The 25033-nt window shown below is 43.2% G+C and overlaps 1 protein-coding gene across 3 annotated transcripts in view; it reads left to right on the top strand.

Annotated features, from left to right (window-relative positions):
• The first annotated feature begins 2521 nt into the window (after positions 1–2521).
• Positions 2522–25033, top strand: part of MYO1C (myosin IC) — a 119068-nt gene continuing 96556 nt past the window's right edge. The window contains exon 1 of one of the 3 annotated variants that reach the window (XM_073315956.2): positions 2522–2593. Coding sequence is in view for 1 of the 3 variants with exons in the window: in XM_073315957.2 (XP_073172058.1) it covers positions 16666–16713 (48 nt within the window). In the remaining 2 variants the exon portion in view is untranslated. The other 2 variants (XM_073315957.2, XM_073315959.2) reach the window with 2 other exon arrangements.

Raw genomic sequence — 25033 nt, 5'->3', positions numbered from 1 at the left:
GCCCACCTTGATTATCACTACAAAATGTTTTTTTTCCTCTCCTGCTGGTAATAGCTCACCTTACCTGATCACACTCATTAGCGTGTATGGTAACGCTCATTGTTTCATGTCTCTGTGTATATAAAATCTCCCCACTGTATTTTCCACTGCGTGCATCCGATGAAGTGAACTGTAGCTCACGAAAGCTTATGTTCAAATAAATTTGTTAGTCTGTAAGGTGCCACAAGTACTCCTTTTCTTTTTGCAGATACAGACTAACACGGCTGCTACTCTGAAATCTGTAGGTTTTGTCTGTCCAGAAGCCTCAGTTTAAAAACAAAACAAAACAAAAAAAACCCGTTTACATTGATTGTAATGGAGTCCTGCCTTCTTTCTACCACAAGGGCTATTACAACTAAATGTCAAGACAATATATATAGTCAAACCAGAAAACAGAGGAAAAAGCAGGAAAACTGGTTTAGGGAAACTTGGCTCCTCTCTCTAGCTTGTATGCTACTTGAGGAAAACGTTGAAGTCATAGAGGAAATCTCAGACATGGAGATAAAAAGTGGGGATAGAAGCAAAGAGGGGAAGGAAACAGAGGGAGATGCCGGAAGGATAAAAATATGAAGTCACAAGGAAATTTCTCAAAGAAAGAGACCTAATCCACAAGAAAAAAAATTTAAGATAACTTTGTAAGCCATGGCTCTGACCTGAAATTGACTGTCTGCATCTGACTATTTGTGATAGAGAATGTAATCAATGTAAGCTCAACATCTTGTCTCTCTCACCAACAGAAGTTGGTTCAATGAAAGATATTACCTCATCAACCTTGACTCTTTAATATCCTGGGACTGACATGGCTACAACAGTGCATGCATCTGACTGTCAATCCCACACAAGTAGTGGTGAGGACTTCAGTGTGGCAAACAATTGCTTTGCTACAACCTTGGCTTCTCCTTTAAGATCTAATGCATGGCCTCCCCTTTCTCCTCTGTTTGACATTTTACCTTTTTTATGAGTCTCTCTTCTTGCCTATTTGTTCAGTCCTCTTCTACCTTTTTCACTTTCCTCTTCTGTTCTTCTGTTTACCCTTTCTTGTTTGCTACTGAGATCCAGAAGTTTTATGCATATAATTGAAATAATTCCTTTGAAGAAGATCTGAGAAATTATATTTCACTTGCAAAGATATGAATACTTAAGTACCTAGATAGGAAGGATAGATTAGATACTGCTTTATGGTTTTGGGAATAGGACAGTTCCCAGCTGGAGAAATGATGAAGCAATGATTTTTATCCTAGGAAATAGCTCTGGAAAAGGAACCAATAATTTCTATCCTTTGAAACAACCTCGAAGGTAGAATGAAAAATGCATGACCAGGGAAATGCCTCTTGGCCTAGAACAATCTTTCCTGTCCTTAGGTATTAAGTGACAGAATAATAATTCCAAGGGCAAGAAATACCAATGCAAGCAACAAACTATTTGTTCTCAGACCTGCAAAGGAATGATCATCTGTGCCATTCTTTTCTTGTTAATCCTTCCACTTGTGGGTGACATTTAAGGTGCTATATATTTATAAATGTTTTAGGATTCAAGTATTCTCAGTAGCAAGCCTCCTCATCTGGAATTACCTTCCTCTGGAAACAAGTGTCTGAGCTTAAATATGGCTACTGAGGGAGTGGATACATCTACCACAGCAGGTTTTGAAATATCCAGCGTTTTAGCCTATTGGTTGGTATTTTTTCCTTTGGTCTGTTCAGGATATCTGTTTAGAGGCTTTAAGGGTGAGGGGTCATTTGCAGTGTTTCTAAACATTGTCCCCAAAATAGGGAGTAAAGTATAGCCAGGTGCAACACTGATAGATGTCTCAAAGGTATATATGGTGGTTCCAACAGTTTTACCTTGTACTTAGAGTAAGAAATGCTGTGGGGTAACTTTTTTCTCTCTCTTTAATGGTGACTGCTATGTTTGATTTTGTCAGAACTAGTTAACTGTGAAGCGCTTAATTACAATTTAGTTCTATAGTAATTTGAAGGACTTGCTGGAGTTACAATGGGAATAGTTGGTATTTTCTGTTGCACCATCTCTTTAAATCCAACATCTCACAGTCCAACACAGAGAATCTTTCCTGCATAAAATCTCAGGGCAGTGCTTACAAAGTCTACTGCACAGTACTTTTGTGCCAATAACTGTCAAATTCCAGCCATAGCAACCTGCCTTTTCTATGTCCTCTGGGTCTGAAATGGAACATCTAGAGTTAACAGCAACAAGCAAGGACATAAATTAACGATTCCTGGAACTGTCTTGACTCACTGTAACAATCCAGAATGTAGTGGAAACAAGTGCTTGAACTTAATTGTAGTTTGAGCTCACACCTACATTTAGTTTAAATACAAGGATTCAGCTCTTCCGCTCACAGTAGGACTTCTGGACCAAAGAATCTATTCAGTCTGTTGTTTCATAGAATACTGTTGCTGTTCCTTGATGTCGGCACCCTCCTCTAAAGGACAGAGAAATCTACTAACTTAGTTCTGGAAAGATGGAACTGCAAATTGAGTACATTCCCACAGGAGAAATCATCCGTGTGGTCAGTCAGAATGGAGAGTGCAAGACTGTAAGCCTGTGTTTCTTACTGTTCTCTTTTCACTTCTTGCTTTGGAGTTAGTTATTTTCAAAATGAGCAATCTAGTCTCCATTGTTCTGAGTTCAGAAGAAAAGTTAATGTGAGAAGGCTAATGAGGCTACTGCAAAGACTCCTAATTAGAATGATTGTGACCATCTTTCAAATAGAAATTTTCAAACTCAGCAGTGATATACTTCCTCAGTGAAAAGAAGAGTCAGTGATTGAGAATTAAGGAAATGGCAGAAGTGTTCAAAACAGTGTTGTATGAGTACACCACACTTAGCATAATTTGTAATTGGTATGGCCCAGGAGCACTTAGTTGGTGCATCAGAATTTGGGAAAGGATTTATAAAATAACTGAAGGGAAGAAAACCAGTTTAAAAAGAATACTGTCCAGCCTCTTAGATATTCATTGCCCATCTTGACACTGAGTTCATGTCAGAAATTTAATCCAAAGATTAGTAAATACTAAAGAGTGGAAAATAGGGATAGAACAATGTATCAAGAAAAATAAGATGAAAAATATCAGCATCTTGTAGAACTGGGTTTCCAATCTAGTTACTTCATGACCACTTTATTGAATTATGTTTTGAATCCTGTGTGTATGTGCATTGCTAATGGACAGTCAGAGCTGGGTGGGTTTTTACCTATAGCTCAACACACAAGTAGAGTTAAATGTTCCTGAGAGCATCACTGTGCATTGTTTTTAAAAAAGCTACAAAATATATTCTCTCTCTCTCTTACTCTTCAGGCTTCCACGTGAACAGAATATCGTGTTGTATTGAGACTGTATTCAAAGTATTCAATTTTCTAATATCTGTGTAAATTTCACAGAAAGGACCTAAAATAAAATAGGCAGTTCAGAAAGGTTAAAGCCTACAGCATATTTTTGTCTGGATTTTTGAAGGTCAAGTAACAAATTGTTGTTTTCCTTTTACTGTCAAGGTATGCCCTGAGTAGGAAATTGCAGTTGTCAGTTCTGCTGGATTAAGAATACACTGCAACTAGTTATAAGGTGTTTTTCTTTCAAGTGAATAAATCTTGCTTCTAAAAGAAATTGACATTTCATTCCTTCACATTTCTGTATTATTTTTTGTTTGTACATGCTAGAGCTACTCAGGACACAATTGTGAAAGATTTGAATTATTTCTATAGTCATTTAAGCCATATCTAAGTCATACCTAAACGCAGCTATGTACATATGTTCCTGTCTGTCTATTTTAGGTGCTTCTATGGCTCCCATTACCATAGTATCTGAGTGCCTTATGAGGATAAATACATTCAAGATTTTAGCAACCCTGTAGGGAGGGAACTACCAAAGAGGATGGAGTTAGACTGTTCTCAATGGTGGCAGATGACAGAAGAAGAAGCAATGGTCTCAAGTTGTAGTGAGGGAGGTCTAGGTTGGATATATTAGGAAAAACTATTTCACTAGGAGGGTGGTGAAACACGGAATGGGTTACCTAGGGAGGTGGTGGAATCTCCATCATTAGAGGTTTTTAAGGCTCAGCTTGACAAAGCCCTGACTGGGATGATTTAGTTGGCGTTGGTCCTGCTTTGAGCAGGGGGTTGGACTAGATGACCTCCTGAGGTCTCTTCCAACCCTTATCTTCTATGATTCTATACTGTTATCCCCATTTTACAGAGATGAAATTGAGGCACAAAGAGGCTAAGTGACTTGTCCAAGGTAACACAGGAACCCTTTGGTGAAGCAGAGAACTGAACCTGTCTCTCATATCCCCAGGCTAATGCCCTGACCACTGGACCATCTTTTCTGTCTTAATACCTCTCTGTATGCAGTAATATGTAAAAAATAACTTTCCATTTCCCTGCATGTAGTAATCAAACTTTATTTTACCCAGGCCTTGATTTTACTCTAAATTTATGTGATTGGTGTTGCATTTATTAAATATCTTTGCAATACTGATTGCACAAGTGCTTTGTGCTAAGCAATTGCATGCTGAAGCAAGCATAGTCTGTTACTCCAGTTTCCTTTCAATACCATTTTACTAAGCAATTTAAAACTTCCATATGAAAACTGGTGAGCATAACTGCCTTACAGATTGCACAAACGTTCATTAAGTAAAACTTACCTGACCCCCCCCATAAGAAATCCTATACCTCTGGCTTGCCAAAAGGTCATGCTGCAGACACCATTAGTCTTTCCCATCCTCCTTTTAAATGGCCTGCAAGTTGCATTACCATCTGTGTGGCCGAAGAGGACATTGGCTGGATTGGATGGTCTCTCCCAAAGAGAACTGTTCACTCAGGCCTTAGCCTGAACGATAGGTACCTGGGAGAGGATACAAAAGAAAAGCTGTTAGTTCCGCTACTTAAAAAAAGTTTAAAATATTTATTAAAACTGCATAAAACAATAATGTGCTAACTTGAGAACAGCACCTGTTATGGAGAAACTTTTGTGCCAGGCACTACAGAGTAGGTGCCTCAGCAATCTTGTACAGCAGTGGTTGAAGGGGGTGCTGTGAGTGGACAAGTTGTTTTCTACAAAACCCAGACTTGTTAGTGTGGCTGTGCTGAACGGTTATGGAATAAAATGGTTCTCACAGTGTTTAGCTTCACTATTTCACCATGAAATGATGCAGGCTGCTAGTTGATAGGTTCATAGAGTTTCTTGTAGTGTCTTCATTGGCCTGCAGTCAGCTCTGCTTCCTTACCTTTCCCCTAGTACCTGTACATGGAGAAAGTGAAGCTGAGCTGGAGTTAACTTATTGCTTGCTAGTGACCAGGTAGAGCCTTTACACCCTGTCTCACAATTTGGCTGGTTGGTTGGTTGATGTGAAATTCGTTGGTTGATGTCATTCTTGCTGGCAGTTGCAGTAGAGAGGCCAAAGATTGTGTTATCATGGTGACTGAACTTGTTCTCAGTAAGAGAGTTGGAGGTCCTTCTGTAATAAGGATGAGGCCTATTGGCAGATAGTGTGGATCAACTTGGACCAGCGCTGTACTGGTTCTGTGATTATTCTCTATGGTTGTCTGTCTAACACTTTCACCATTACAAAATATACATAAGCATTTAAAAAGAATTACAAAAGAAAACACAAATATGGGGTGTGGTAGGTCCTACATATAAACAAATCTGATAATGTAAGTACTCAGTTTTGTTGTCTTGGTTTTCTTGTCTACATTATTTTGCTTCCCTTGAATTTTTAGTTGGAGATGAAATAATCAATTTAGAAATATGTAGGAGACTCACTATCTGAAAGCTGAAGATATGATTTCTGTTTTTGTGGTATAAGTTTTTTGGAGAACATGCTCTTACAAGGGTATTCAGCATTTAAAAGCATTCTGGAAAATCTGTTCTTGGTTTTAAAGAACAGGGATTGAGAGAATCATGAAGACTTTGTGGTTGGGGTATCAGAATCTGCCTTCATTATGGATTGGGAATCTGTTCTCATTGTTTGGGAATACAGGTGTGGATGGTATGGGAAACATGCTCTCATTGTGAGGTAAGAGAAGAGGGATTTAGTGTGCTATGAAGAACCTGTCCTTAGTCTTAAGTAATAAAAAGATACATACTAATCCATTTATTTGTCATTGTTCTGTCTCTTCATCATACAAAACAAGATTTGTGACAACACATTTATAGCTCTATCTACAAAGAAACAAAAGCAAAATAGATTTCCACTCACATGAGCTGTGTTGTAAGGCTCTCTTTCTCCGCAGTCGATCAAAAAAACCCCTGAAATCACAAGAATGAGATGCATGTGTAGACGATGCCTAGCAAAATAGGGTCCTGGACCACGACTAGGGCTCCTAGCGCTATGATAATACAAATATAAATAATATATTAGGGAATGGGGAGTAGGATGAATACAACAAACACAATTACTTGTATGTAGTTCCTTGTCTTGCGTCCCTTTATTCCACATCCCTATAAAACAAGATTCCATATCGAAGGGAGAAATGGCAAGTAATGAAAAATTGAAGTGGCCTTTCCTTGAATGGCAGCCTGGAAATACGCAACTAAAATCAACCTTGGAGGAGAACTATAGGGCAAACCAGGAATGAATAAAAAAGGACGAGATGAGAACCAGGGAGCCACACACAGAAGTTGTCATCACCTGACCCTAAAGGGTGGAAATTTCTGTGCGCCAACAATTGAGAAAGAGGCTTATTTTTTTTAGAACACATGGAATTGCAGTTTAAGACTTGCCTTTCAGGGTTGAAAGCAGATCTTCACTCTAGTCTCCATCATAAACAATTCCTACTCTTTTTAAGGAAGAAATACAGATCCTTTTGAACTAAAGTTATGTACTTAGCTAGAAGAGAAAAGGAAAGCCTTTAGACTAGAGATCCTAAATCTCTAAGACATTTAAATGGCAAAAGAAATAGTTCTGTAACAAAATAGATGAAAATTTACCTGCCAAGATCTGAACTAACTTTCAGCCCATGGTTTGTTTACAATTTTTAAAAGAGAATGTCTATTTATCTTTTTAAAAGAAGGTCCAACTTGCCAACAAGGTGCCACTTCTGTTAGAGTGAAGGATTTAATCCTGCATGGTGTGCACAAGTAGTTGATGCTGCCTCCAGCATGTGGTATAGTGAGGTCAGGACATGGGGAGCATAATGCTATTTTTGACACAGGGTGGGATGCAGTGATGTCGCCTCTGACAAGTGACACAGCACAGTGCTGTCTGAATCTCACAAAACTCTGTGCTCTCTTCCAGGTTACTTATATGCATGGAACATTATTATTGTTAAACTGAGAACTGAATTTCAGCACTGTAGTGACTGAACTGGTAAGGTTATTCCAATTCATCATGTCAGTATCTTCTGTGGAGTTTTTTGCTGTAGTGAGATCAGATACTTTTCATCATCTTTTCTGACATAAAACTAAGCATCTTGCCTTCCTTTTTAACTTTTGAAAGTAGCAGGGAAGAAAATGAAACGCTAACGCTCTTTATCTGTTGAATTTAGCCCTCTTTTTCACCACATCCTCTTGGTATAACCAGGACAATCATCAGCCTATGTCCTTTCCATGTTAGATTTTTAAGTTCATGGGCTTTTTAAAGAATAAGTTCCTTAGTATTATATTTTTAAAATATTATAATTATGGTGAGGAGATTTGGTGCAAGCAAGTGATGGGCTCTTTCAATGTCTAAGTTCTGATCTGGGTGCAGAAACAAAAGCGTTAGCAGCATGGTGCATAAAAATTCCACAGACCTTCCTTTTCCCAATCGCTCTGGGAGACCCACAATTCTCAGACTGTTTCTCCTTGATCGTCCCTCAAGATCATTAACCTTTTTTTTTTTTCCCCCCAGGGTTGAATAGTCCTTTCCTGTTTATATTCATGGTATGCACTGTAAAGAGATTCTGTTCTCAGCTTCATCTAGTCTTGATGCCAAGCCTTGCAAATTAGCTTGATGTGTACTGGTAATACTTTTGATTTGTTATATCTTCAGTTATTTTTCTCAAGGTAATCTGTTCAGTTGAGATTTATTTTGGCCAGTCCATAATTTCATCTAGTCTAGTTTCATCTTGGCTGCAAGATAGCTGTCCAATAGCTTCTGCTTTTTAGGATTTTGTAGAAAGTCTGGAGATTGAGAAGCATCTGTAATGGTATTAAACTAAAAGAAAATAGTTGTAGAATAATATCTGATGAAAATTAGATGGCTAAAAAGTGATTCAGCTGCTGATGGATTTTAGAAGGTTGGGAAGAGAACTGTAAACTATGCAGCCACCATCCCCCAAGTGTCTCCCAGAAGTTCTTTTGGTAGATTGAAGGGGCATTGGCAGTGGTTATTCATTAGATTGGATTTCAGTAAGAACAATATCTCCATGGTTATAGTTGACTGTTGGGTCCTGCATAATATATGTGAGCCAAAGGGGGAAAAGTTACTGCCATGATAGAGTGTAGAGGTGGAGTGGTTCTCTGAGTTTGACACAATGGCCACTAGAAGAGCTCAACATGGAGTCTTGTGGTTGACAGAGGCTTTGATAGAGCACTTTAGCCGTCAGCGATGGTACTGTTCTGTGCTGGACTGTTCTCTAGGCCTGGTGCTTTGGGTCCTGTTAGAAATAGTGTGGCATTTGTTGTACATTTACACATACTGTGTACTTTGAGTATGGCTATGCATTCTGCAATATGCATTGTGAACTAATAAAGGTAATTTTATTTTCCAAAAATAGGAATTTGAGTGCCAAAATTAGTGCATGTTTTTTTATATTTTTTTTTCTACAATGCAATACAAACTTTAAGCATAACTTAATGGAATAGGACTTTGAAATTGGAAAGGCAGAAAACACGTCTGTCCATTTCGGTGCATAAATATAGTCCTGTGTGCTTACACATACACTGACCTGTGAGAACCATGACTGGTGTATGTGAAGCTGTGGTTTTCCTTGCTGTCTCCCCGGTGTGGCCCATTATGTGGATGTGGGCCATTAAGTGGCCCATTATGCCATGTGGAATGTTGGGGAGGGGGTAGGGAGCTGCTAGCATGGAGTTCTCAAAGAACTGCAAAGGGTGGTGAATCTGGGAATTTTGCATCTGTAGGTCAACCAATGTCTGTAGCATTTGTGTTTGCAGCCTGAGAAGATCCATTATGTCCTGGTGCATCTCCCTTTCCATTTCCTTGGCCTTTCTCCTGTCTGCTGTCTCCTTCTTCATGCCATCTGCCATGTTGACCTTCCAGGCCCTTTGATCACAGTCTGATGCAGCACTGGCTTGCAGGATATCACTGAATGTGTCCTCCCTAGTGCTCTTTCTTCTCCTTCCCGTCGGATTCAGGCATTCTGGAGGTCTGGAGCAGGCACCTCTCAAGCCATTTCAGCAACAGCTGCCGATAAAAAGAGACAAATGTATCATTGGATTTATAGTCACAATGAAAAGGGAAAGATAGTTTCACAACTCCCTTCCCTAATTCCCATAAAAACTTTTATTAAAACATGCTTATTGACATTTCAACTTTGGAGTGTCTCTGTACAGCACCACTCTTCAGCCCCAGCCATAGTGACGATGTGACGGAGAGACTGCCGAGACTCATCAAGCCCTCGGATCGCTACCCCTTCCTGCTTCTCCACGTGGGCACCAATGATACTGCCAAGAATGACCTGGAGTGGATCACTGCGGACTATGTGGCTCTAGGAAGAAGGATAAAGGAGTTGGAGGCGCAAGTGGTGTTCTCGTCCATCCTCCCCGTGGAAGGAAAAGGCCTAGGTAGGGAGCGTCGAATCGTGGAAGTCAACGAATGGCTACGCAGGTGGTGTCGGAGAGAAGGCTTTGGATTCTTCGACCATGGGATGGTGTTCCAAGAAGGAGGAGTGCTAGGCAGAGACGGGCTCCACTTAACGAAGAGAGGGAAGAGCATCTTCGCGAGCAGGCTGGCTAACCTAGTGAGGAGGGCTTTAAACTAGGTTCACCGGGGGAAGGAGACCAAAGCCCTGAGGTAAGTGGGAAAGCGGGATACCGGGAGGAAGCACAGGCAGGAATGTCTGTGAGGGGAGGGCTCCTGCCTCATACTGGGAATGAGGGGCGATCAACAGGTTATCTCAAGTGCTTATATACAAATGCACAAAGCCTTGGAAACAAGCAGGGAGAACTGGAGGTCCTGGTGATGTCAAGGAACTATGACGTGATCGGAATAACAGAGACTTGGTGGGATAACTCACATGACTGGAGTACTGTCATGGATGCCAGCACAGCCCCATTTTAAAGAAGTATTTTCAGCTGGGACCTCAGACAGCATGGAAGATGCCATTTTGCTCTACAAAATGGCGTCATCCACACATCATGATTGTTACATAAAGCTTCTGCTCAAATGCAATTGTAAGATCTGTAACTTGTATCATTAAGTTCTGCAACCTTTTTGCAGACTTTGTAACTTCAGTTACTGTTAGCATAGCCTTTTAAGTTTTATAACCTTTTCAGTTACACTTCTCTCTCCCCCCCCCCCCTTTTTGTCTCCTCTCCCTCTTTGAATACCTGTGAAGTGGGTTTCCCCTTCCCCCTCCCCCTCCTCCTCCCTCCTGGAATGCTTGTGGGATGAATGGGCTGGTTGAACAGCTGGAAGATCAGAAGAGCTCCCAGGTAGACAAGATGTCTGGGACTCTAATTAGGCAGCAGTCACACACCCAGTGCATGGACACTGGCCGAGGTGGAGTGTGACCAACCAGATGCGGCCAAGTCATCTCTAGTTGCAGGCCATGAGGAGCAGGTCCTTAAAAGGGGAAGGGGCCATGTGCTCAGGAGTGCACTCGCAAGCTTGTACCTCCCGTGAAGGCCCTTCGACCGGACCGCCTGGCCAGGGGTTTGCTGAGTTGCATTCCATCGTGTCTCGGGAAGACTTACCTTAATCACACCATCCATCGCTGCGCTGTGGGACACTTACCTTGAAGGATCCTGACATCACCAGTGCTGTGCCTGTCTTGGAAGCGTGAGTATGTGAGTGTGACCCCCCTCCCCCCCAGTTCTCCCCCCAACAGTGGCATCATAATAAAACAATATAAATGTAACCCTGGGTTGGTTTCTAGGGAAATTGAGGTAATCGTGATCTTGCATGCACCGTACGTACAATTCACTGCATTAATTATGCTATTTTTCTCAAAAAAATGATGTCCTCTGCACAGTGTGACCTTGTACGTATGGCGCATACAAGGTTGCGTTGTGCGAAGCTCACCATTTTGTAAACTAAAATGGTGTCGTCCATGCATCATGTCATCCCACACACTCTACATGCAAGGTCACGCTGTCCAGAACAAAATGGCATCCTCCACACACTAGGGATTGCTGAGACCCATTCTGCTGAAATGGGGTTATGACCTACGGTTTGGAAACTGCTGGTGTAACTGATGCAGTGATGTCTGCCTTAGACGGCAGAGATTCTGAAGCAAAAGCTCTGAAAGGGGTAAATTGCACAATTAATTTCAATTAGGTGTTAATTTAAATGCCCAATGGGTGTAATTTAAATGCCAGTACTAACTGTTTCACTGCTGATCAAATCATGGAGGAAAAGAGAGGAATAATATATAGTATGAAGATGTGCACAATCTACTATGAGTGACAGCTCACTTGAGCAAAATGAGTGTGTGGTGCTTTGCAGTGATGTGGTGTAGCCGTGTTGGTCTCAGGTGATTAGAGACACAAGGTTGGTGTGGTAATATCTTATTGGAACAATTTCTGTTGGTGAAAGAAACACTTTCAACCTTACACAGACCTCTTCAGGTCCTTGGAAGTTGCCACTGCTTATTTTTTCCCCTAATCAAGAAGGGCCCAAGCCCCAGTGCCTAAAAGGGCCCAGCAGGGCATCTAAGCTCCTTAGGGGGGCATTGTGCCTGAGGAACTCAGCAAAATGTACAATAAATTAGTGTTCAAAATACAGTTGTATGCAGCATCTCAAGTACGTGGTTTGTGGATAGAACTTGAAGATTTCATTGCCTTCCCCTCCCCTAAGATTTATGTGCACTTCACGTCTGAGTGTGTATGTAACATGCTGGGGAGGTGAGTGAAGATCCCTATTGCTCCAAACAACTGATGGCCACCTAAATGTAAGGGGACGATTCCTCCCATTAACTTCAGTGAAGTTACACTAAAGCTTGATTTGGCCCAGTGGCCTTATCATGAGTTTATCCTGCTGATGATTTATGCCCGGTAATGATTCACTGGGGAGAAGAAGTAAAACTATCTTTTCCCTCGCCTTAGAAATTTTGTCTGTACACTTAAGAATGAGAGTACTCCCCAACAGAGGCTTTTCTAATAAATAAGCTTGTGTTGTTTATATTATAGTAGCGCCATCAGTCCCAATTCAGAGTGGGTCCCCATTGTGCTAGATGCTCTGTAAATGCAAAATGGGAAACTGGCCCTGTCCCAAAGAGTTTACAGTCTAATATACAATACAAAGGGATGGAGGGAAAACCAGAGGTACAGAGAGGAGAAGTGACTCATCTGATATTATACTGTAGTTCAGTGTCAGATCTGGGAATAGAATCCAGGTCTGCTGACTCCCAGTCCTGTATGGTATCTGCTGAACCAGTGATGCTGCTTCACTGCTTGTCTTTTATGTATGCAGAATGAGTGAAGTACCCAAGACTGGTATGAAAAATAGGCTGAGGATGGCTATGGAGGCTAGATTACGGTAGGTACAGCAACACCATCTACAGGCAGCCAGTTTGTTTAGCTCTGTGCAGTTCTGTGAGAAGAAAATTTAAAAATGACCCTTCTGCTCATTTTAAACAAACCAAGCAAAAGAAGCACGATCAACACCTTCCCTTTTATCCAGGCTTCTGTTCTCAAGGTTCTCATACATAAACTCTGTACAGTATGATCTTCACTGTAGGACAGATAAGAAATTTACTGGAAACTAGGGCTGTCAAGCGATTAAAAAATGTAATTGCGATTAATCACACAGTTAGTAATATAATACCATTCACTTAAATATTTTCTACATTTTCAAATATATTTATTTCAATTACAACACAATACAAAGTGTACAGTGCTCACTTTATATTATTTTTTATTACAAATATTTGCACTGTAAAAAAGAAACAAAAGAAATAGTATTTTTCAATTCACCTAATACAAGTATTGTAGTGCAATCTTTTTATCATGAAAGTTGAACTTACAAATGTAGAATTATGTACAAAAAAATCTGCACTCAAAAATGAAACACTGTAAAACTTTAGAGCCTACAGATCCATTCAGTCCTCCTCCTTGTTCAGCCAATCGCTCAGACAAACAAGTTTGTTTACATTGGCAGGTAGAGGTGAAAGTAAGCCGGTCCGGTCTGGTAGGGCGTACCGGCAGGAGCTGGTATGCCATGCCGGGCCGGACCGGACCGACTTCCCCGGCGGTGATTTAAAGGCCCGGGGCTCCAGCTGCTGCGGGGAGCCCCTGGCCCTTTAAATCACCGTTGGAGCCAGGCTGCCAGAGTTCTGGCAGCCAGGCTTAGGCAGGGATTTAAAGGGTCCAGTGCACCTGCCACTGCAGGGAGCCCTGGGCCCTTTAAAGCACCACCACAGCCCTGCTGCCGGAGCCCCAGGGTAGCAGCGGCAGGGCTCCTGCTGTGATTTAAAGGGCCCTGAGCTTCCAGCCACCTCTGCAGCTGGAGGTCCAGGGTGATTTAAAGGCCCCACCTCTCCCGTTTGAGGCTATGCCCCCGCTCAGGACTCTGGCGTACTGGTAGGTCCTTTAAGTTACTTTCACTCCTGTTTGCAGGAGATAATGCTGCCCGCTTCTTGTTTATAATATCTCTTGAAAATGAGAACAGGTGTTCACATGGCACAGCTATAGCTGGCATCACAAGATATTGATGTGCCAGATGCACTAAAGATTCATATGTCCCTTCGTGCTTCAACCACCATTCCAGAGCACATGCGTCCATGCTGATAACAGGTTCTGCTTGATAACAGTCCAAAGCAGTGCAGACCAAAGAACATTAATTTTCATCATCTGATTCAGATGCCACCAGCAGAAGATTGACCTTTTTTGGTGGTTCGGGTTCTGTATTTCTGCATCGGAGTGTTGCTCTTTTAAGACTTCTGAAAGCATGCTCCACACCTCGTAACTCTCCGATTATGGAAGGCACTTCAGATTCTTAAACCTTGGGTTGAGTGATGTATGATGTATCTTCATAAATGATCTGGAGGATGGTGTGGATTGCACCCTCAGCAAGTTTGTAGATGACACTAAACTGGGAGGAGAGGTAGATACACTGGAGGGTAGGGATAGGATACAGAGGGCCCTAGACAAATTAGAGGATTGGGCCAAAAGAAATCTGATGAGGTTCAACAAGGACAAGTGCAGAGTCCTGCACTTAGGACGGAAGAATCCCATACACCGCTACAGACTAGGGACCGAAGGGCTAGGCAGCAGTTCTGCAGAAAAGGACCTATGGGTTACAGTGGACGAGAAGCTGGATATGAGTCAACAGTGTGCCCTTGTTGCCAAGAAGGCCAGTGGCATTTTGGGATGTATAAGTAGGGGCATTGCCAGCAGATTGAGGGACGTGATCGTTCCCCTCTATTCGACATTGGTGAGGCCTCATCTGGAGTACTGTGTCCAGTTTTGGGCCCCACACTACAAGAAGGATGTAGAAAAATTGGAAAGAGTCCAGCGGAGGGCAACAAAAATGATTAGGGGACTAGAACACATGACTTATGAGGAGAGGCTGAGGGAATTGGGATTGTTTAGTCTGCGGAAGAGAAGAACGAGGGGGGATTTGATAGCTGCTTTCAACTACCTGAAAGGGGGTTCCGAAGAGGATGGCTCTAGACTGTTCTCAGTGGTAGCAGATGACAGAACGAGGAGAAATGGTCTCAAGTTGCAGTGCGGGAGGTTTAGGTTGGATATTAGGAAAAACTTTTTCACTAGGAGGGTGGTGAAACACTGGAATGCGTTACCTAGGGAGGTGGTGGAATCTCCTTCCTTAGAAGTTTTTAAGGTCAGGCCTGGCTGGGATGATTTAGTTGGGGATTGGTCCTGCTTTGAGCAGGGGGTTGGACTAGATGACCTCCTGAGGTCCCTTCCAACCCTGATATTCTATGATTCTATGTAGCTAATTTTAGAAATCTTACACTGGTACCTTCTTTGTGTTTTGTCAAATCTGCAGTTAAAGTGTCCTTAAAATGAACAATGTGCTGGGTCATCATCTGAGACTGCTATAACAAAAAATATATGGCAGAATGCAGGTAAACACAGAGCAGGAAACATACAATTCTCCCCGAAGGAGTTGTCACAAATTTAATTAATGCATTATTTTTTGAATGAACATCATCAGCACGGAAGCATGTCCTCTGGAATGGTGGTTGAAGCATGAAGGGGCATACAAATGTTTAGCATAACTGGCATGTAAGTACCTTGCAATACTGGCTACAAAAGTGCCATGCAAATGCTTCTCACTTTCAGGTGATGTACATAAGAAGCGGGCAGAATTATCTCCCGTAAATGTAAACAATCTTGTTTGTTCAGCGTTTGTCTGAACAAGAAGTAGGACTTGTAGGCTCTAAAGTGGACTTGTAGGCTCTAAAGTTTTACATTGTTTTGTTTTTGAGTGCAGTTCTGTAAAGAATAAAGAGATTGCACTATAGTCCTTGTATGAGGTGAACTGAAAAATACTATTTACCCTTTTTACTGTGTAAAATGTAGTCTAGTTTAGGATGAGGATGATTGGTTAGTGGAGATTATTTTGATTAATTGAACTTAACTTTTTAGAAGAGCCCCTGTTGTCCAGATTTGTATTTGGCATGTCCAGTGTAACAAGTTCTTTCTTTGCCGCTAAGGTGGCAAGAGCTAGAACTGGCGGGTTGGAGGGAAGGTAGGATATCTCAGTGGTTTGAGCATTGGCCTGCTAAATCCAGGATTGTGAGTTCAATCCTTGATCAGGCCATTTAATGGGGCAAAAATTGGGGATTGGTCCTGCTTTGAGCAGGGGCCTGGACTAGATGACCTCCTGAGGTCCCTTCCAAGCCTGATACCCTATGGTCTGGAAGGGGATCCATCTCTTGGCAGGCTCTAGTCCGAGAAGGAAGGTGTGTGAGGCGGGATGGGTGGGTCTCAGACAGGCATTAATGCTGTTTCCTTGCCACTCCTGACTTCTGCCATGCAACATTCCACAGCGTGTTAAAAACCAGCACCGACTCGGCGAGCTTGAAGGCGAGAATCCGCCGGCCTGGGCTCGACTCGGCGGGAAAGCGAAGCACCCCCGTGCTGCGCTAGCGGGGAGGTGGTTTGTGTCCACAGGGCCCCCCGCCGTCGTGAATTGCTGCTGCCCACATTTCCGGGCTGGGAGCCGGGCAGCCCCTGAGGGCGGAGCGAGGGCAGCGGCTTCCCCGCGCGCTCTCCGCATGCTCCGAGCTCGGGCCTGCTCCGGAGCGAGAAGGGCGCAGGCTCGGACGGGGGGCTGGCCGTGACACGCTCGCGGGGAGACCCTCCGGCCCTGGCGGTCCAGGAGCCTGCTTCCCGCGCGGGGCGGGCCCGATCCCCAGGCGAGACGGGGGGTGTTCTGCGCGCAGAGCCCCCGTCGCCCGGCCGGGAGGAGACAGCGGCGCCTCTTACAGGCCCCAGCGCTGGTGATCCTGGGAGGCTCCAAGGTCCTCGGAAAGGCTGAATGGAAAGGAGGGACCCAGCGGCGAAGTTTCACTTTCTGCATTTTAAGGCGAGAGAATAAGCGGGGTTTACTGAGGAGTTAGCGGCGGCGTGTGTGTAACCCTTACCCCGAGCGAGTCCCTGTGTGTGCGTAACTTCACCCCCTGCCCCCCGAAGGAGGGGAATATACTGTCTCTCTGCGTGTGAGAGCCTACAAGAGGCTGCTGAGAGCCAGCCAGCGTGTCCCAGTCCATAGTTATACCGATACTTACTCACAAAATAAGTGTGTGTGTGTGTGTGTGTTCACCTGATTCTTCCCAGGTATGTACAATGCGTATTTTGTGTCAAGATAATGTGTTCTTTTATTGAGTTTTGTGCTTTAGGAATGGGTGCTCCTGGGTAATAGACATGAAAGCTGAGAGTGAACTTCTGTAGATGAAAGATATTGTTCCTTTGACCGTTAAACGGTATGGAGCTAAATGCAAAGGGCAGAATTGCCAGTCTACCATTTCCTAAATTGAGAATGCTTTGGTTAATTTTTTAAAACTCCCCGTGTAGAATTTAAAAAATTAACCTCAGTAGAGATCATGGTATGTTCCTCAGATAATCAGCAAAAAATTTCACTCCAAAATGTTGCAAATTTTTTTTATTATTATTCCGTATATATTGTAACACCCTAAATTGTTTTAATTAAAACAAAGTGAAGACCCCAAGAAGACCTGTTCTTCAGGATGGTGGTGTGAGTCTTAGCAGGTTAATAAAATAATCTAGAGCAATGATTAAGAGAAGGGTGTGGCTGAGTCAGAAGAAAGAAGCTGATTATGCATTTGCTGTAACAAAGGTGGTAATGGCCTGTAATTTTAAGAGCTTTGGTTTATTCATTATCCTAAAGAGTGTGTGTCTGTCTGTCTATATCTATTTTAGGTACTTGTATGGCTCCCATTGTGTGCCTTGGTGACAAAATGCTCTTTTCTGCAAGGCTCTTAAACTATGTTGGAATAATAATACTTTACTCTTATTTAGCACTTCGCATACACGGATCTCAAAGCACTGTACAAAAGAGGGTTGGTATCATTAGCCCTATTTTATAGATGGGGAAACTGAGGCACATCTTGTCCAAGATTTACACAACAGGTTAGTGTCAGAGCTGAGAATAGGATCCGGGGTCCTGGCTCCCAGTTCAGTGCCTTGCTGCTGCGCCATGCTGCCCACTTCACAGTCATAATTAGGACTCTACCAAATTCAGGTCCAGTTTGGTCAATTACATGGTCATAGGATTTTAAAAATCATAAATTTAATGATTTCAGCTATTTAAATCTGAAATTTCACTGTGTTGTAATTGTGGGGGCCCTGACCCATAAAAGTGTTGGTGGGGGTGGAGGGGGGGTTGCAGTACTGCTACCCATACTTCTGCAGTGCTGCCTTCAGAGCTGGGTAGCTGGAGAGCAGCTGCTGCTGTCTGGGAGCCCAGCTCGGAAGGCAAAGCCGCCACCAGCAGCAGCGCAGAAGGATGGCATGGTACAGTATTGCACCCTTACTTCTGTGCTGCTGCTGGCAGGGCGCTGCCTTCAGAACGGGGCGCCTGGCTAACAGCCACCACTCTCTGGCCGCTGAGCTCTGAAGGCAATGCAGAAGTAAGGGTGGCAATACTGCAACCCTCCTAAAATAACCCTGTGACCCCCTGCAACCCTCTTTTGGGTCAGGACCCCCAGTCTGAGAAACACTGATCTCCCCCGTGAAATCTGTGTCGTATAGGGCAGGGGTAGTCAATAGGCGGACCATGGGCTAAATCCAGACTACTTGATGCCTTTGAATGGACCCCAACATCTTTTTATTTACTTATAATAATTATTATTTATTATAAATTTCAGAGTAACAGCCGTGTTAGTCTGTATTCGCAAAAAGAAAAGGAGTACTTGTGGCACCTTAGAAACTAACCAATTTATTTGAGCATAAGCTTTCGTGAGCTACAGCTCACTCCAAGCTTATGCTCAAATAAATTGGTTAGTTTCTGAGGTGCCACAAGTACTCCTTTTCTATTATTTATTTTTATTATTTTTTCTGGAGTCTGGACCTTGAGTATACTTGACCAAGAAATTTGAACCTTTTCAAAAAATAATTGACTATCCCTGGTTGGCCATGGCCCAACTTGATTATCATACACATTGTAAGGAGAGTGATCACTTTAGATAAGCTATTACCAGCAGGAGAGTGGGGTGGGAGGAGGTATTTTTTCATGCTTTGTGTGTATATAAAAAGATCTTCTACACTTTCCACAGTATGCATCCGACGAAGTGAGCTGTAGCTCACGAAAGCTTATGCTCAAATAAATTGGTTAGTCTCTAAGGTGCCACAAGTACTCCTTTTCTTTTTGTATTTTTATGAGTTTGCAAAAAGAAAATGAGTCTGGGAACTGGTATGGACAACGTTGTGATATTGTAGTTAATAAGGCTTTGGTTGGGGGTGGGCAACTCCCTCCGTCGCTACAGATAGATGACAAATGCTTTTAGTTTTTAGTGTCTTTGGACTGACTCAGTAAAGTTCTCTGATTGCTGGGGCAATCAGTGTGTCTAGAGGTAAGCATAGCATCAGAGCAATCTGGAGAGAGTGGATTGTTCTCACATCTAGTGCTTGGCTATTTTTTTCCCTCCCTCACTGTTAGATACTTGGGTACAGCCCTATGTTTTTGTGATAGCCTTACTCTGCACGGGCGATGTCTGCACTACCACTTATGTCTGCAAAACTTACGTCACTCAGTGGTGTGAATATTTCACCGCCCAAGTGACATGAATTACGCCAGCGTAAGCGCTAGTGGAGATGGGAAACAGAGGTGAAGGCTGCGTCACCCAGTAGGTCCATAACAGAGCCAGGGATAGAACCCAAGTCTTGATTTCCAGTCCATTCATGGTTTCTCAGCCTGGGAGTTGTGAACTGGTCCAGCTATATCCCTGCTCTTTTATGGCTAGACGGGAGGGTCTGAATTTTTTTTTTTTTTTCCTGTTGTAATGGGTCACAGCATGGAAAATTTTGAAAATCTAGTGCACCTTGCCTCCCCATTTGGAAGAATGAGAAGATGATTGGCACTTTCCAAAACAGCCAGTGTCTCCTTTAGGTTAGGCTGATGTTTGGGATAGAAATTCCAGTATGTCACTGAAGAGAAAGAGGTAGAGGCACTTGCTTTAATCTCTCTCTCAGTAGGTGACAGCAAAACTTACTACCTTGAGGAAACTTTCCATACTGGTGTGAGCGCTGAGATTGGCATTCTGAGATCCTGTCTTTATGTGGCAGACAATCACAGTTTAAAACCATATTTATATACAGCTGAAATGTAGTTGCAGTGAAACCAGTGTATAACATGGCTTCACTCACTCAAATCACCTAAAGAACAGCTCTCTGTAAACTTCTCGCTTACCAACAGAAGTTGGTATATATTAAAGATAGTACCTCACCCACCTTTGTGCCTTACTAAAATTATGTTAATCTCATGTTTGGAAACCTGTGTTTGAGATTACGCAGAATTACTATTTGTGTACAGTAATTTGGGACTGGACGTTCTTCACAATGTAATGTGTCTGCATTCTATAACAAACCAGGACATGTAGACTGAAGTCAAGCAAAGTGTCTTTCTCTAGGTTTCTTGCTTTGTCCCCTGTCTGGTTAGTTGTCTTTTCTTTAAGCCCTGTCCACGCTATGGTTTTTAACTTTTTGTAACCGGTTAGTGACATGGTAGGCTCTAAACATGATTTGTGTGCAATCACAAACATAGTGATAGTAACCATGGCAGCTAACCTTGTCTCACCCTTTCCAGTGGTCTAGGTTCGTATGTAGTTGTCTTTGGGTAACAAAGCATAACACTCTTATGTTATGGAGTGTTGGGATCACCCTCATTGTGCCTCAGTAACGGGATTGATTGCTCCTCCTGGCTCTGTCTGCTGTAGGACGTTCCGGAATGCATTGGCTATGTCCTCTGGGCACTCTTTCCTTTGTTGAGGCAGTGTGGGATAGCTGCCCAGATTTTCCAGAATGTAGACACAGACATGCTGAGACAGCAAAGTTAGGTGTTAATATGAAAACACTGACAAAGTTTGTGTTATGAGAGAAGCTACTGGTGGACAGAACTCCAGCAGTCTTTGTTGTAATTGTGTCACGTATATCATGACCAGGTGGCAAAAAAAAGCCTCTCTATTCTTCCAAGGCTGCCGTCCATTGTTTCAGGGGCATTAGTTACCTTGGTCACTCAGGTCAGTAACTCTTTCTCTATTGACAGGTTTCAGAGTAACAGCTGTGTTAGTCTGTATTCGCAAAAAGAAAAGGAGTACTTTTCAGTAAAAAAGAACCTGGATTTGTGCTGGAAATGGCCCAACCTGATGATCACTTTAGATAAGCTATTACCAGCAGGACAGTGGGGTGGGAGGAGGTATTGTTTCATATTCTCTGTGTATATATAAAGTCTGCTGCAGTTTCCACGGTATGCATCCGATGAAGTGAGCTGTAGCTCACGAAAGCTCATGCTCAAATAAATTGGTTAGTCTCTAAGGTGCCACAAGTACTCCTTTTCTTTCTCTATTGCAGTTTACACAGTCCAATAGTCTTCCCCATACCAAAATCATCTGCCAGAGAGTGCTGGTCTCTAGAGTGATAGGGAACACTTTCGCCAAGGAAGGCTGTCATAGGTAGGTTTCAGAGTAACAGCCATGTTAGTCTGTATTCGCAAAAAGAAAAGGAGTACTTGTGGCACCTTAGAGACTAACCAATGTATTTGAGCATAAGCTTTCGTGAGCTACAGCTCACTTCATCGGATGCATACTGTGGAAAGTTTAGAAGATCTTATTATATACACACAAAGCATGAAAAAAATACCTCCTCCCACCCCACTCTCCTGCTGGTAATAGCTTATCTAAAGTGATCACTCTCCTTACAATGTGTATGATAATCAAGGTGGGCCATTTCCAGCACAAATCCAGGGTTTAACAAGAATGTCTTTGGGGGGGGGGTAGGAAAAAACAAGGGGAAATAGGCTACCTTGCATAATGACTAAGCCACTCCCAGTCTCTATTCAAGCCTAAGTTAATTGTATCCAATTTGCAAATGAATTCCAATTCAGCAGTTTCTCGCTGGACCCTCTGATCCCACTGAGAGCTACCAAAAGCAACTACAGCATTTGCTCAAGAAACTCCCTGAAAAAGCACAAGATCAAATCCGCACAGACACACCCCTGGAACCCCGACCTGGGATATTCTGTCTACTACCCAAGATCCATAAACCTGGAAATCCTGGGCGCCCCATGATCTCAGGCATTGGCACTCTGACAGCATGATTGTCTGGCTATGTAGACTCCCTCCTCAGGCCCTACACTCCCAGCTACCTTTGAGACACCACTGACTTCCTGAGGAAACTACAGTCCATTGGTGATCTTCCTGATAGCACCATCCTGGCCACTATGGATGTAGAAGCCCTCTACACCAACATTCCACACAAAGATGGACTACAAGCCATCAAGAACACTATCCCCGATAATGTCACGGCTAACCTGGTGGCTGAACTTTGTGACTTTGTCCTTACCCATAACTATTTTACATTTGGGGACAATGTATACCTTCAGATCAGCGGCACTGCTATGGGTACCCGCATGTCCCCACAGTATGCCAACATTTTTATGGCTGATTTAGAACAACGCTTCCTCAGCTCTCATCCCCTAACTCCCCTCCTCTACTTGCGCTATATTGATGACATCTTCATCATCTGGACCCATGGAAAAGAAGCCCTTGAGGAATTCCACCATGATTTCAACAATTTCCATCCCACCATCAACCTCAGCCTGGTCCAGTCCACACAAGAGATCCACTTCCTGGACACTACAGTGCTAATAAGCAATGGTCACATAAACACCACCCTATACCAGAAACCTACTGACCGCTATTCCTACCTACATGCCTCCAGCTTTCACCCTGACCACACCACACGATCCATCGTCTACAGCCAAGCTCTGCGATACAACCGCATTTGCTCCAACCCCTCAGGCAGAGACAGACACCTACAAGATCTCTATCAAGCATTCTTACAACAATACCCACCTGCGGAAGTGAAGAAACAGATTGATAGAGCCAGAAGAGTACACAGAAGTCACCTACTATAGGACAGGCCTAACAAAGAAAATAACAGAACGCCACTAGCCGTCACCTTCAGCCCCCAACTAACCCCCCCCTCCCAACGCATTATTAAGGATCTACAACCTATCCTGAAGGATGACCCAACACTCTCACAAATCTTGGGAGAGAGGTCAGTCCTTGCCTACAGACAGCCCCCCAACCTGAAGCAAATACTCACTAGCAACCACATACCACACAACAGAACCACTAACCCAGGAACCTATCCTTGCAACAAAGCCCGTTGCCAACTGTGCCCACATATCTATTCAGGGGACACCATCACAGGGCCTAATAACATCAGCCACACTATCAGAGGCTCGTTCACCTGCACATCCACCAATGTGATATATGCCATCATGTGCCAGCAATGCCCCTCTGCCATGTACATTGGTCAAACTGGACAGTCTCTATGCAAAAGAATAAATGGACACAAATCAGATGTCAAGAATTATAACATTCAAAAACCAGTCGGAGAACACTTCAATCTCTCTGGTCACGCGATTACAGACGTGAAAGTCGCTATTTTACAACAAAAAAACTTCAAATCCAGACTCCAGGGAGAAACTGCTGAATTGGAATTCATTTGCAAATTGGATACAATTAACTTAGGCTTGAATAGAGACTGGGAGTGACTTAGTCATTATGCAAGGTAGCCTATTTCCCCTTGTTTTTTCCTACTCTGCCCCCCCCCCCCCACTCCCGATGTTCTTGTTAAACCCTGGATTTGTGCTGGAAATGGCCCAACTTGATTATCATACACATTGTAAGGAGAGTGATCACTTTGGATAAGCTATTACCAGCAGGAGAGTGAGTTTGTGTGTGGGGGGGGGTGTGTGTGTGAGAAAACCTGGATTTGTGCTGGAAATGGCCCAACTTGATTATCATACACATTGTAAGGAGAGTGATCACTTTAGATAAGCTATTACCAGCAGGAGAGTGTGGTGGGAGGAGGTATTTTTTTCATGCTTTGTGTGTATATAATATTTTCTAAACTTTCCACAGTATGCATCCAATGAAGTGAGCTGTAGCTCACGAAAGCTTATGCTCAAATACATTGGTTAGTCTCTAAGGTGCCACGAGTACTCCTTTTCTTTTTGTCGTAGGTAGCTTTTCTTCTGTGAGACAGTTGCTCATTTCACACACCCATTCATAAAGTGCACTTGGCAATTGACAAGTGTCCCAACTGATCACTCTCAGTTTGGATTTCAGAACACTGGCCCATCAGCAGACAGAGCTCAGTCTGGCTCATTTTCTGCCCTCCCTGTAGTTCAATTCAGCAATGTATGAACACAAACTGTAGTACTTGCCTCTGCCTTCTTGTCAGGTGGCACCTTGGGATGCAGCTGGGGTGCTGCTTTCTGCCCTGCTTGGCTTCTAGGCACTAAAATCAAGGAAGTGGAAAAAGCAGCAGCTTGCGATGACTGGAAAACCTCCAGGATACCAGATAGACACTGTGACTTCTGTGGCAAAGGATTAGGGGTTTTGCCTAAGAAATCCTCTAATCTTAGGCAGAAAGTGGAAGTTGTCTGGAAAAAAACCTGAATATTTTTTGGCATAGGTGCTCGATCCCCCAATGCCCCTGTCCCTGCCCCGGCACTGCCCTCATCCCACCCCCATTCCACCCCTTCCCCAAGTCCCTGCCTCTTCTCCACCTCCTCCCCTGAGCTCTCCCCCTCCCTCCTGGAAAGTCCTAAGTGCCGCCAAATGTGGAAGCGGGGGAGCTTGGCTGCTGGTGGGTGTGGAGCACCTGCTTATTTTTCCCTGTGGATGCTCCAGCCCCAGAGCACTCACAGAGTTGGCGCATGGGCAGCTGGTTTTTGGCATGGGCAGCTGGTGCGGAGGCACTGCAAAAGATTTTCCTAGGAAGACAGAATGCTAGGAGTGAACACACAAACACAATTATGTTGGGTTTCAGAGTAGCAGCCGTGTTAGTCTGTATTCGCAAAAAGAAAAGGAGTGCTTGTGGCAATTTATTTGGCAATTATGATGGCAGACAACCTGCTGTTTGGATGCATGCTAAATATTGTAAATTGTAGGTGTTTAAAGAGACCAGACCTCTCACTGGTTATAAAATGATTATTTCAGCCATAGTGTGGATGAAACCTTTCTGTCACCAGTTTAGGAAAGGTATTTGAGTGTCTTCATTTAGCAACAGTATTCTTGCATGTAGCCCAAGGTTTGACCCTCATTAAGGGCAACATTGGGTATAGATCTGTTGTTTTATGATAATGTGTGTTTGTA

The sequence above is a fragment of the Lepidochelys kempii genome, chromosome 17 (assembly GCF_965140285.1).
Source record: "Lepidochelys kempii isolate rLepKem1 chromosome 17, rLepKem1.hap1, whole genome shotgun sequence".
Classification (NCBI taxonomy): Eukaryota; Metazoa; Chordata; order Testudines; family Cheloniidae; genus Lepidochelys; species Lepidochelys kempii.
The sequence above is the reverse complement of the archived record's forward strand: the minus strand, read 5'-3'. Positions and strand labels throughout refer to the sequence as shown.